The sequence below is a fragment of the Ochotona curzoniae genome, unplaced genomic scaffold (assembly GCF_017591425.1).
Source record: "Ochotona curzoniae isolate NIBS_2020 unplaced genomic scaffold, NIBS_Ocur_1.0 contig_2469, whole genome shotgun sequence".
In the NCBI taxonomy this organism is placed as follows: Eukaryota; Metazoa; Chordata; class Mammalia; order Lagomorpha; family Ochotonidae; genus Ochotona; species Ochotona curzoniae.
In genome coordinates, this window is record NW_024465471.1 from 1,095,432 (window position 1) to 1,109,259 (window position 13,828).

The following is a 13,828-nucleotide window of genomic DNA, read 5'->3' on the forward strand; positions in this document are numbered from 1 at the left end:
GTAACAAAGTAAATAGTGTATGACCATAACATGTTCCAGCAGAAAAAAAGGTGAAAGATCAAATGATTACATGTGTTACATTCTGTTAAGTCAAATAAACCAAACACAAAAAATGTTATATGAATTCATTGATATGTATAATCTAAAAATGTCAAGCTCATGGAAAGTAGACAAGTGGTTGACAGGGACTAGTGGGTGTAAGGATGGAGTATACAACACGATGATGTTAATTCCATTCTGATAGTTATTACACAAGGCATATACATACCAAATCATCATGTTGTAAGTCTTGAATATATACAACCCTTGTCAATTAAGTTATAACTCGACCTATTCACAGGTGTCAATTTGTGAAGATTTGACATCTCTCCCTAGGCACCCGTTACAGCCTGCCATTGAGCACTCATCCAGACAAGTCTTTTGATGCCATATGTGAGCTCCTAAGCATCTGTCTCTGACTGTTCTCCAAACTGCACACTTCTGTACCCAGTTGTCTGTCATTTCTATCTATTCTAGGCTTGGTCCCTTGTGAAGGGCTTGTCCATGCTAGTCTCTGCTTATGTGATGAGATCGCCACCTGAAACTGAACACTTGGTGTCTGTCTGGAGTGATTTAGGGACCCACCTGAATAGAGAATGTGGAATCTTTTGACTCAGGTCAGCTCCATTCCCTTCTTTAGCTCTCTCATACATGTGTAGGGTGCCCCGAGACTGCAGACCACAGCTGCTTTCATCTCTTGTTCAACAAACCCAGCAGCAGCTTCTTCTCTCTGACCTCTGAGTGTTCCAGGGCCCCATGGCTCAGTCTAAGCTTTTCTGCACAGGAAACTTAGCAGCTGACACTTACCTCTCCAGGACCTCACATGATCCAAACCCGAAAGAGAGATTCTTCTTGGAGCCATAGTGCATTCTAAATTCTTGCTGCTGCTGTCCCGCCTCCACAGGAGCTGTTCTTCTTGACGCCGCTCAGACAGATGGCTTGGCTTAGGAGGGCGGGGAGGTGGAGTGTTGGCCATGGTGTCTAGTTCTTTTGATCCACAGGGCAAGAAACCTTGGTTTCTATCTACCTGGATTGTGGAATTTAGGAAACTTTCCAGTAGTGGTGAACAAGACAAGTGGTCCCTGGTTGGCCCATTGACTTCTCTACCCCAGATAAGGGCAGCCGGTTGCCTCATGGAAGGCATTTCCTGAGATCCATTCCCAAGTCGTGAGGGGTGGATCAAGTTACTGGAGGATGATGGCTGAAGGCAGTCAACAAAAACATCATCGAAAGAAGTCTGTTCCAATGAGCGATCTGAGTTTGACCAGCTATCACATCTGGTAGGTAGATTCAAGGAAGAGAAACACATAGTTTGAATGAAATGTAGCCATCCACCCACCACAAAGCCCATGCTAGCCTCATTCCTATTGCTCTGATTCCACACTTGTACTACCTTTATAGCCACATTCCCTCCAGAGCCCTGTTATACCAACTTCTTTGGTGCAGGGGGAAAATGCTTTGTGGGTTTTTTTCATACCATGAACATCAGATTGATACAAAATGTAAGGCTAGAAATGAAAGCCACACTGCTGAAATATATGACTCAGATTGTTTGGTATAGTGCGTGCTTCATGTTTCAGAAAGATTGATAGCGATCTGACCCGCCTTGGTCTTGTCAGGAAGAGGTGACAGCAGACACACCCACTAGAAAATGCAACTGCTAAGTAGACTGAGTCAACCAGCTTGGGTGTATCTCAGCAATAGACTCAACCAGAGGACACAGTGGGCTTTGTGAACAGAGGGCAGCGTGCTAGGAGACTCAGCTCACACAGAAGCCTGGGTGTAAGCATACCTGGCATGGTGCAGTCTTCCAGTCTCACAGTTGGACAGAATCAGATAATCAGGAAGAAAGGGAAAGTCTGACTCACTTCTGGTTTCCTCAGTGGCTATGGTATTAGTGTTTGGGTCATCTGTTGGCAAAGAGGAGCTGGCAGCAGAGGCAGTAGGAAGGGAGCTGGCAGAGGACGGTTGCAGGGAGGAGGGTGTGCGAGAGAGGCTGTCCATGGAATCTGCTGGAGAAATCATTTCCCAGGTTAATGCTGTAAAAATGACTATAACACTCACTCCAAACTTCTCAAACAACATCTACAAAGCCAAATAGAAGATGCAAATCACAGCTGGTGTTTGTACTGATGGAGGAGACCATTTCCCCAAGCTATAAACAGTGTCTGGGAAAGAAGGCCAATATTTCAAAAGTGAAGTGTTGAATCAATTAAGAGTTTAAAAAAAAAGCATTCTTGGCTTAAAATCTGCAATTAAATTGTCTACACATAACTTCTTCAAGGCCCTCAGCAGACCTGCATCATTATTTATTCATCAATAAACATATGTATAAATACATGCACAGTTATGAATAACTAGGATACATTTGTATATGTCTATATAGAACAACTGAATACTGAGTGTACGATGTGTCCAAAGCTATCATAATCCTGATGATGCAGCTGAGACAAACACCTTTATTTTATCAGAGTTTACATGCTGGCACAGGTGACAAATAATTAATAATTGATAAATCCTGTTAACAACTGGCCTAATAAAGGGAAAGAAACAGGGTGTTGTGAATGCTCTCAAAATGAATTTGGCTTAGGAACCATGACAATTCTAGGTCAGAAAATGCCAATGGGAAGCCTTTTTTTCTTTTCCTTTTATTATTTTCTTTATTTTTACTTTTGATGATGATTACACGGTTGACCAGGGTGGGAAGGATTGAGGGTTAGGGAAAAGTGGGTGAAATCATTGTTTTCAAATTCTCTATTTCTTCTTGTCTCTGGGGAAAGGGGAGAGTTAAAGAGGGAAGCCACATAGAACCCCCCTAAATGTCCCAGGACCCAGGGATGGGGAACCATCACCCAATATAGACCCAGGGTCCCAATGTAGTGTATGTTCTGAGGGTTCTGATCAAGTGGTTTTATTGGAAAGGCATAGTCACAGAGAGGAGAGACAAAGATCTTCCATCTGCTGGTTCACTCTTCGAATGGCTGCAGTGGATCAGTAGTGGAGCAGCCTGGATATGAACCAAGGTCCGCATGGTCTGCTGGCACTGCAGGTATAGGTATAATCTACTATGCAACGGCACTGGCTTTTTCTTTCCTTTTTAAACAGAGTTGGCTGTTCATGGCTTCCTGAGTTAGTGTGACCCTGGACTTCCTGGATTCAATTCCAGCCTTCACTAGCCAACTATGGTGACCATAGTCCAGTAATCCACTTGCCTTCTTCAAATTTCCTTCTCTGTAAACTAGAGATATAATAGTACATTTGCCATAGATTCATCTTGAGGATAAGGTGAATTAATATGCAAATGCAGAGCTTCTGGCTGAAGGCATGCACTCTAACCATTACTGTATGGTTGCTGGAAACTCAATTCTATATGGTTGTTTTATCACATCTGTGGCTGTACAGTAGGAAGCTCCATTTACCTGTGTCTAACTACAGTGTGAATGAAGATACATCGCAGTGTGCACCTCTACTCCTGAATAAAAGATGGACTCCCAATGAAACTCTTCAATATATCTTGACAATAGGATGCTGGGTTTATTACCATTGTCTATATCCACAATGTAAGCATATACTTAAATAGCAGAATGATGGACTTATACTATCGTAATAAAAACAGGGGAAATCAGTGGGGGTGGGAAGAGATGCAATGGGGGGAGAGAAATCCCTGAACCTATGGAACTGTATCATAAAAAATTAAAAGATGAAAATATTTTAATGGAAAACTGAGAAGTAAGTCATCAGCTTTTAATTTCCCACCATTCTGAGTAGTTGGATGAAATCTGCTGCGGACAGGGATCACACCCAATGTTCACCGACCTCCTGGTGTAGTATCACAGTGCTCATGTTCAAATGACTGTAGTTGTGCCTGATACTGGCTGTAAAGCACAACAAATTCAGGTACATTGAAGAGAAGCCTCAAGCAGCTTCCTCTTGTTAGCAGAAAGATGAAAGTTCTAAGCCAACAAGAATCACAGTAGCAAAAAGTCTTCTATCCATAAATTTTTGAAGAAGGTAAAAGACATTTGTGCTATTTTTGGTGTTTTGCCTCAGCTTGCAAAAGTTACAGCTGTGGTAAGTGATCATATGGTTCAGAACTGCCAATGGGTTTAGGAATCTACTAGGGGGCTTTGGAACACATGCACACACAGGTAAATGGGGGGCTACTGTATGTGAAAGCCACAGGAAAATCCTCAGGTTTGATTCTCAGTTGAAGAGGATCCTTCTCTCACCATCAGAGGGTAAAGTGGATGGTCTGGAAGCTACAGGGAATTAAAGGGGTTGTGTGTCATAATCCTGTTCCTCTGTGTGTGTGTGTGTGTGTGTGTGTGTGTGTGTGTGTGTATACACATATAGATATAGTCTAACTCCTGGATAAGGAAAGAACTAAAGATAGCTAACATGATCTCACAGAATGCAGACCTAGTTTGTGGTGGAAGTAGGGAATAGCCTTAACTCCATTAGCACCTAGTGTTACTTTGTGGGTACTTCAGGGACAGTCATTGAGTTCAGACCATGGAATTTAGGGATAAGAGTTCCTCTATTACACACAAAAAAGTTAAAGAAATCATATCCAAAATCCCATGCTTTGAGGATAAAGGAGTGATGAAATAGTTCCAGAATCTCAACAAGAAAAAAATCTGTAAAGGGAAATGAAGCTCACAAATATACCTGGCATATGGAAGGAAAGTTTGCGTCTGTGTGTGTCTGTGTGATAAGAGGGAGGGAGAGGGCCCGGTGCGGTGGCCTAGCACCTGAAGTCCTCAACTTGAATTCACTGGGAACCCATTGGATACCAGGTCTAATTCTGGCAGCTCCACTTCCCATCCAGCTCCCTGCCTGTGGCCGGGGAAAGCAGTGGAGGATGGCCCAAAGCCTTGGGACCCTGCACCCGTGTGGGAGACCTGGAAGAGCTCCCGGCTTCGGATCGGCATAGCATCGGCCGTTGCGCTCACTTGGGGAGTGAATCATCGGATGGAAGATCTTCCTCTCTGTCTCTCCTCTCTGTATATCCGCCTTTCCAATAAATAAATACATCTTTAAGATTTTTTAATTAAAAAACAAAAGAGGGAGAGAGAAAGACACTGAAAGAGAGAGTGAATGAGCACCAGCACGTGCCTTCTGATGTTCAATTGTTCCTGCGCAGAAACGGCCCAGAACAAACTTGTAGCTATTTCCCCTGTGAGGCCTTGAGGCAGTTACAGATATGAGTAATTATTTCCTGCCTTTGATATGTTCTTCCTTTCTACCCTCTGGTATTGAACACTCTAATAGGCACCAGAAAAACTGGAGTTGCCGTGAATCTCTGGGATGAGTAAAGCTGGTGACTCTAGAGCATGGAAACTGTAGGGACAGGGAAAATGGAACCTGGGAGGAAATTTTCACTGGTGTCCAACTTTCACTGCCTGGGTTCTCTGCGCCTGGATGCCGGCAAAGACACGAAAGGGCTACAAAACCAGTCAGAAAGCTCAGTGCGTGCCTGTATATTGCCTCCCATATGTGAATCTGTAATGTCTGATAGTGCATTCTGAGGGGAACAGCTCTGATATAAAGGAGCATCGTGGTTCCTGGAACTGGTCTTCTGGAGTAGCTCCTCAGTGTGGGACACCTCGTAATAGGAGCTCTGATCCCGGTCTTACCTGCACTGTCCTCCGCGTGGCCAAGGTTGCACACCTGACTGATGCTGCGCACCCACACTTGCATTTCCTCCTCTGTCTTGGCCACAAGATAGAATGTGCGGGAAGCAGTCTTGACAATGAACACGAAGTTATTCTGGAATTCCCTGCGAACGAAGCCAGGCCCTGCATGCTTCCACACAGCACACTCGCTGAGGTCTATCACGCGGATGGGCTTGCTTGAGCGCTTGCTCCTGTAGTACTCCAAGACATCGGGGTCGCCGCTCATACGGCCTCGCCGGAGGACAAACCAGCGCTTGCGCCAAGCCTGAAAGGAGAGGAGGCAATTCCGCAAGGAGTCAACAGACCAATTGCTCTTGTTTCTCAGGTTCTACTAAACTCATGTGTCATGACAAAGAGCAGAAATGAGGTAAACAGCCATTCACATAATGAAATATCACTAATGCACAACCTTCAAATCTGCTTTACTGGATGCTTTGAAATATGGACCAGAATGAGGAAGTGTAACTATGGAGTGCACACTCCACAGTCTGAAGGGCCACAATTGCAAGCGTATATTTAGCACATACTTGTGATTTAAAATAGTTTTGAAATGAAGAGTGAGAATGAAGCATTGCTAGCATTCGCGGTTGCAATAGCAACCTACTGAAATCACAAAGGGCCACCTTCGCCAGGTGTTGGTATCAGTGGCAGGAATTGTCATAATAGAATGGACATCTTGGAAGGAGTTAAATTTTGAGGAGGATCTAAGGTTGCCGGGCTCCCTGCCCGCCTCTGATCCAGAATGTTTGCTGGATGCTGGGCAGATCACAGGCTTAGGGAAAGAGTTCACTGAAATTGACCATATGTCAAAGGAAGCCTTTGGAACTATAAACTTCTCTATCCTCTGATGAGGCCTGACAGAAGGAAGTGGGGGCACTTCTTTGAGTTTCCTACACCTTTTTTTTTTTTTTTTTTTGCTCAAGGCATGCCACCGTGACAGCCTGCATGGATAACTTTCTGCTACAGGGAACTAAGCACAGTAAATGGTGGCAGGCTGACAGCAGAGCTTTCTTCCATGGACCATGCTTAATGTTACAGTTGGCAAATGCTAGTAGGGAGATTTATAGCTCTGTGGCTTTCTCTCCAGCGCAGTAAACATGTATGACAGCAGGAAGTGCAGGGATCTGCCATCAGGCATGGTGACCGCTGGGACAGGAAGTCTATTGCTACTTCATTTATGCCTGAGGCTGTATACATATAATAGCTTTGAACAGAAGGCGAAAGAAAAAAAGCCACCATTTGGAGTATGCTCAGCTCCCATCCTACTAGGAGAAAATGGGATCCGAGGTTGCAGAGAATCTGAAAAAGAATGGAAAAGCACAAGCAAAGGCCACTGGTCACGGAGAACCCAGGAGAACAACTTCTTTGGACTTCATGGCGAGGCCCGCAAACAGAAGGAGGTCAGTCATATGATGCAAGTCAGATGGCTTAGTTCTGCCTTTGAGAAGATGCTAGAGACCAAGAAATCAATGTGATTAAGTCTGTTCTGTAAACAAACAAAAAATGCTTGAGAGACAGAGAAACAAAGGGAAACAGAGAGAAGCTGATAGAAACAAAAGCAAGATGGTTCCCATCTTCCAGTTCACTCTCCAAATGCCTGCAATGATTAGGCATAAGTCCAACTGAAACCAGGAAGCAGGAGCTCCATCCAGGTCTCCCACATGGATGGCAAGGACCCAAGTACTGGAGCGATCAGCTGCTGCTTCCCAGGGTGTGCATTAACAGGTACATGGAATTGGAAATGGAGCTGTAGCTCAAACCTAGGAACTTTAATATAGGATAAAGGTGTCTCAGGGGAGCTTAACTTGCATGCCAAATACTTGTTCCTAAACCATGTTTGCCTACAAAGCAAAGCTTTTGTGTGGGGCCTGGGATACCCCAAACTTTCCAAAAACCACTTTGGTGGGGAAATGTGAAGAGGAACTATGTTCCAGTTCCCAAAATTGACACTAAAGAGGAAATCAAAATGAGCACAGAAACAAGCTTCATGTTAATTCATTCAACAAACACGAATATGCAGGCCACTGTGCAGATGCTGGAGAAGCAAGGGAGCTGGCCACAGGGCCTGCTTCTCACCATACTAGGTGCAGCAGGGGAAGTGGGCACATGGATAAACTGACAGGTGGAGTCAGTGAGATAAGTGCTTTGATAAGAGAAAATCAAGATGTTGTGAACACACAAGAGATATTCTGTCAGATCCGTGGTTTGGGGAGGCTTCCAGGAAGAACCGGTGGCTAAGCTGAGACTGAAGCAGGCCAAAGGAAGTGGCAAGTGCAAAGGCATCAAGATGAAAAAGGCCTGAAGTTCTGTGTAAGTAGTTTAAGGCTGGAAGGCAGGTATAACAATGCTCACTTGACTACTTGAACAGGTAGAGCAGTCTTTATGTTAGGTCACGCTAAATTGACCCCATGGATTCCGCTAGGGTTTAAAGAGCCTTATCTAACAGTAAGGATTATACAAAAGCATATAATGTGTTCTTGGTGCTCTTTACTAGCTAGGTCAAATGCCTAGTTTCCTCAATGGATAAATACGAAAAAGTTTCTGTACAGCAAAGGAAACGATAGACAAAGCAAAGCGATAACCCAGAGAATGTGATATAATACAAACTATTCTTCTGATGATATTAATATCTAAAACATATAGGAAGCCCAAACAACAAAATACAAAGAGAGCAGATAATCAAAATTTTAAAACATGCAAAGGATCTGACCAGATAGTCCTGAAAAGAATACATACAAATGACCGACATGCAAAATGAAAAGATGGTCAACATCAACAACCATTAGGGAAATGCAAACCAAAATCACAATGAGGGGAGGAGACCACTTCCTGAGCGAGAGGACTGCACTCTCCAACACAGCCTCCCAGAAGGCCAAATGAAGGCGGAAGGCTCCCCGCAGGTTTCTCAAGAGGGTTTTTAAGCGACAGAAACCACACCTTCGTCTGAAGGTGTGTGGCGACCTGCTGATTCATTTGAACTGTTTACTGTTTGTTCATCGGTTAGCAGAGGAGTCCAGGACAAACGCTTGTGAGAATAAATGTGGAGTCATTAACAAGAATCATGTACTGGCTGCTGCAAAGGCAATTCTGAAGAAGAGCAGAGGCTGGAAGTCACAGAACAGTGTCTTGAAATACCATGTATCAGTTTGGGTGGCAACAGCTCATAGAGCATTTTCTCTGGATCAGTTTATAATATGAATTACTGAAATACTGGGTAGTACAACAGTACTTGATTTGTGTATTCTTTCTTGTTTGGATTTCAATATTTCAAGTAAATGTATAGGTCTATTTTGTTTCATTTTTCACATTTTTTATTTTATTCATTCATTTTAGGTGCTCTCTAGTTAGTATTACTTCTGTTTCCTTGCTATTGCAAGTGTTTTACCTGCCAAAAATAAAATTTAAGTATAAAGCAGCTTGAAGAGATGTACTTCTTAGTAGTTATATGTATTTCAATTTAGCTATGATTATGGAATTAATTTGCTCTTTAAAGAATAAAATAAAGTTAAATGTAGGTGCAATTTCAATGCTAGTTTCTACGTTTTAACTCAGTCTACTTCTGTTTTAGACAATGGTGATGGTGTAATTTTCAGTAGGAAGGTTATGAACATCAATCACACTTTCCAGAAATTACGGAGCAAATGACTTCTCTTTTTTCAAGCACTACGATTTTAATAGGTGTTTTCCTTTTGACCACCAACTTTTCTGTCTTTGTAGTTATGGCATGTGAATGAAACCATGTAAGAAAGATCCTTGGACCGGCACAGCATCGGCCATTGCGCTCACTTGGGGAGTGAATCATCGGACGGAAGATCTTCCTCTCTGTCTCTCCTCTCTGTATATCCACCTTTCCAATAAAAATAAAATAAGTCTTAAAAAAAAAAGAAAAGATCCTTGGAAGTTTGCTGTTTTCCTATGTATCTGTCCAAATTATTTCATGTATCAGTAGTTCATCATTATTTTACTAATAATACATTTCACAGTACATATATTGTGTGTAGCACAATTTGCTTAATCACATTGTACATTTTTTGCTATTTCCAATTTTTTATTTCCAAAATTTGATCTATTATAAATATAATGAATAAAAAAATCACAATGAATAGTCACCTTATTCCAATTAGATTGGCTATTGCCAAAGAAATAAAATATAACAATGATCAGTTTGGACATGGAGAAAAAGAGAAATCCTGTACATCACTGGTGGGGATGAAAGTCAGTGCCGCCATTATGGAAAATGGTACAGATATTCCTCAAAAGAACTGAAACTATCATGTATTCCAGCAATCCCTGTTGTAGTCTTAGTACCCAAAGAAATCAAAATCCCCACGGCACGAAGCATCGACACCATTACTCACAATACACAACATATGGAAGCAACTTAAGAGTCCATCAATAGGGGAACAAATAAAAAAAAAATGTTGGGGGGGGGGAGTGCAGTGGCTCAACAGGCTAATCCTCTACATGTAAAACTGGCATTCCATATGGGCACAGGTTCATGGCCTAACTGCTCCACTTCCCATCCAGCTAGCTCCCTGCTTGTGGTCTGGAAAAGCAGTGGAAGATGGCTCAAGTCCTTGTGTCCTTGCACCTATATGGGAGACTCAGAAGAAGCTCTTGGCTCCTGGATTCAGATCAGCTCAGTTCTAGTCATTGCAGCCATTTAGGGAGTGAACCAGTGGATGTGAGATCTCTGTCTCTGTCTCCTTCTCTCTGTAAATTTACCTTTCAAAATAAAAAGAAAATAAATCTTTAAAGAAATTATTGAGCTGGGGCAAGTACTCCTGGTGCAGCAGGTTAAGCATGGGTACTGGTTTGACCCCCAGCTATCAGACTTCCAATCCAGCTTTCTGCTAATGTATCTGGAAAAAGAAATGATAGTCGAAATACGGGCTCCTTGCCATCCACATAGGAGACCCGGGTGGAATTCTAGGCTTCTAGCTTTAGCCTGACCCAGTCCTAGCCATTGCAGCCATTTGGGGAGTGAAGAAGCAGATGGAAGAGCTCTCTCTGTTTCTGTCTTTCTATCTCTTTGTCTGTGTTTAAAATAAATAAATATTTCTTTATAAAAATGTCATTGCTTTCAGCATAGATTTTTTTTAAAGGGTGTAATGTATGAGACATGAGACCCTACCATTTGTCACAACATGAATGAACCTGCTGGAGGATATTATACCAAGTTAAATAACCAAGGCACAGAAGGGACAAGCATTGCATCATCCCACTTACTGTGGAACACAAAACTCCAAATATAGAGAAAGAAAGTGGTTAATAGGGCCTGGCAAGGAGATAAAATGGGGGATATGAAAAAGTCTAGAGAACTAGGGTAGAGCATGAGATTGTGATAGCAAGGGCACCTGGAGGGACTTGGGCAGGTTGGAATCACAAAGGGTTTATACTAAGCCATACATTTGTTTTATGTGGTTCCCAGCATTCACATTTTCTCCTATGGACATAATGTCACACAAGCACTGTGCATGCAAGGACACGGTCATAGAGGAAGTAAGGCAGAAGTTCAAGCTTGAGGTCCAGCAACAAGCACAAGGGATGGAGAGGAGTCTCAGAGCATAAACGAGAGATGAGCAAAGGGGTTCTGGACCTAAGAAGCTCAGAGGCGAGTTGAGGTAGAGAGGATAAATGATGAAGGCAAACAGTTCAGAGTGTGAGGAGGTGAGGCTCAGCAGGCCCTCCCTTCTTAGTGGGTAAGATGTTCACAAAACTTCAGGATTTCTGGGCCCGGCGCGATGGCGCAGTGGTTAAGGTCCTCGCCTTGCACGCCTGGGATCCTAACCCGGCGGCCCCACTTCCCTTCGAGCTCCCTGCCTGTGGCCCGGGAAAGCAGTGGAGGATGGCCCAAAGCCTTGGGACCCTGAACCCGTGTGGGAGACCCAAAAGAGGCTCCTGGCTTTGAATTGGCACAGCATCGGCCATTGCGCTCACTTGGGGAGTGAATCATCGGATGGAAGATCTTCCTCTCTGTCTCTCCTCTCTGTATATCCGCCTTTCCAATAAAAATAAAATAAATCATAAAAAAAATACTTCAGGATTTCCGGCCAAAGGTGGCTATGCTGGACTCCACCGTCTCGCCTCAGGTCTTTCCTACTGCATACGTCATAAGCAGCTTGGAAACATTCAAGACCAACAGGTCAAGGCAGAAGTGAGGATGAGGCTGGGTCAAACATGCAGACAAACGCAATGCAGCCAAATGGGGTACAAAATGGAGTGCTCAACTACTTCTGCTTTTGACTTTCCATGTAACCATAGCTAAATAAGTTGTGTTCTTCAAAACTCAGACCTCCCCTCTGCAAATGGACCAGCTCTGCCCATTTTCCCCTGTACTGAACTAATGGGAAATGGATAGCAAAATATCATCAATTGGTAATGAGATCAATGCCCCCCTCATCCCTTCATTGTACAATTAATTCTGAGGTTTTTTTTTTCAGCACTGGCCATCAAATGATCCATTTCTCATCAACCTTTCCTGCCACAGACACTGCCCCACTAGCATCATATCCAAAAACAAAAACCTGTAAACTCTGTACAGAAGCATTGGTGCCCATTTATTAGACGCTGAGGAAGACTAAACCTGAACTCCCCAGGAAAATGTGTCTAGGTCAGGTCTGTTGATTTTTAATGAAATCATTAAAGGGAAAATAGAATTCCATTCTTTTGAGAGTAAAAACTCACCTGGAGCCTCTGTAACAGTAGCCAAAGGCAGGACATTGCATCTGGGAAAGACGGTCTGAGATCTAAATCTGAACTTCCCTATTGTGGGTTGAATTGTAGCCTCTCTACCAGATTCAAATGTTTATGTCCTATACCCAACACTTCAGAGGAGAAAAATCTGGGACATATTTGTCTTTATGAAGGCTCTATTAGAAAGGGGAGAAAGAGGTGAGCCCCATGTCTAGCCTTGCTTTCCACCTGTGTGTACTTTCTGATCCACAGAAATATTGTAAAGTTGAGATTATAAGTTTGGATAGTTGGGATGGTTAGATTTTTCAGGAAAAAGCACCACACAGAAGTGAGCTATGTAGAGAAAAAGTTGTAAAAATCTACATAGGGACACCAACATAATGTTTAGATTGAATTCTAAAATGCACACAAGTAAGATGAAATCCCATGAAGCAAACCCAAAGTAACTACTGGGAACGCACAAAGTCATAACTACCAGAGCTCACACTGAGTTCTGATCAGCCAAAATGGAGAGACCTTAAGCATTCAATAGAGACTCTGCAAAGCAAATTTCAGAAGTAGCAGTTTGGAGGATAGGCTACCCTAGGTCTGGAGTGAAACAGGAAATAGAAGCCTTGGCATGATCAAGCTCATCTGCAAAGTACCACACAAACTTTACCACTCTTCAAAGAAAGATAACAAAATTCAGATACTTAACAATAAAAGACCTGCAATGTACAGCATAAAAAACTACTAAAATGCAAAGCAGAAAAATATGGTCAATAATCAAAGGAAAAGTCAGTGAATAGAAAGAGACTCCAAAAAACAGAGATGACGGCATAGGAGGCAAACACTTCAAGACAGTTATTCTAATGTTTGTGACTTAGGGGGAAACATGCACATGACACAGACAAGAAACAAATGCACAAATTCACTGGATTGACATACAATGTCTTAGACACTGAAGAAATGATTGATAAACCTAAATCACAGAATGGAAAGCAGAGGTGTGAGAATGATCTATTACCAATGCACATTCCTGGATTTTACCTCCAGAGATCTTAATTCACCAGGTCTGCTTTGGGGCCTACGGATACACATTTTTAACAAGTGCCTTTGTATATAGTGATGCACAAAAATAACTAGTCAAGCATTAGAAGAAAGAAGGAAGTGAAAGGGATGTTGAGAAAGGAGAACTAAGGAGACTGTGACCAATAATAATTCAAAAATAAAACAGGGTAATAGGTTGCACAAAACCACACTGAAAGAGGAGAACATTCTGGATAGAAACTTTGGCTGAGACTTCAGGATAGAGATCGAAAAGTAACTTCATGAAATACTTTTCAGCCTGCTGATTATACCCCAGGTGTGCATTGTTCAAACATGTAACAGGTCTGCATTGTAGCATAGCATATTAACCTGCTACCTGCAATGACAGC

At 42.7% G+C, this 13,828-nt stretch overlaps 1 protein-coding gene and 1 pseudogene across 6 annotated transcripts in view; one reads left to right on the forward strand and one right to left on the reverse strand.

Moving 5' to 3' along the window:
* Positions 1 to 13,828, reverse strand: part of GAB3 (GRB2 associated binding protein 3) — a 78,628-nt gene that overhangs the window by 36,574 nt on the left and 28,226 nt on the right. For 2 of the 6 annotated variants that reach the window (XM_040974644.1, XM_040974649.1), the window contains exons 2-4: positions 5,676 to 5,979; positions 1,832 to 2,051; positions 847 to 1,316 (exon numbers count right to left, since the gene is read on the reverse strand). In XM_040974644.1, coding sequence (XP_040830578.1) covers positions 847 to 1,316; positions 1,832 to 2,051; positions 5,676 to 5,979 — 994 coding nt within the window. Of the gene's footprint in view, positions 1 to 846; positions 1,329 to 1,831; positions 2,678 to 5,675; positions 5,980 to 13,828 lie in introns of those variants that run through there. The other 4 variants (XM_040974647.1, XM_040974645.1, XM_040974646.1 and 1 more) reach the window with 3 other exon arrangements.
* On the forward strand, positions 8,523 to 8,877 carry LOC121152492 (annotated as a pseudogene).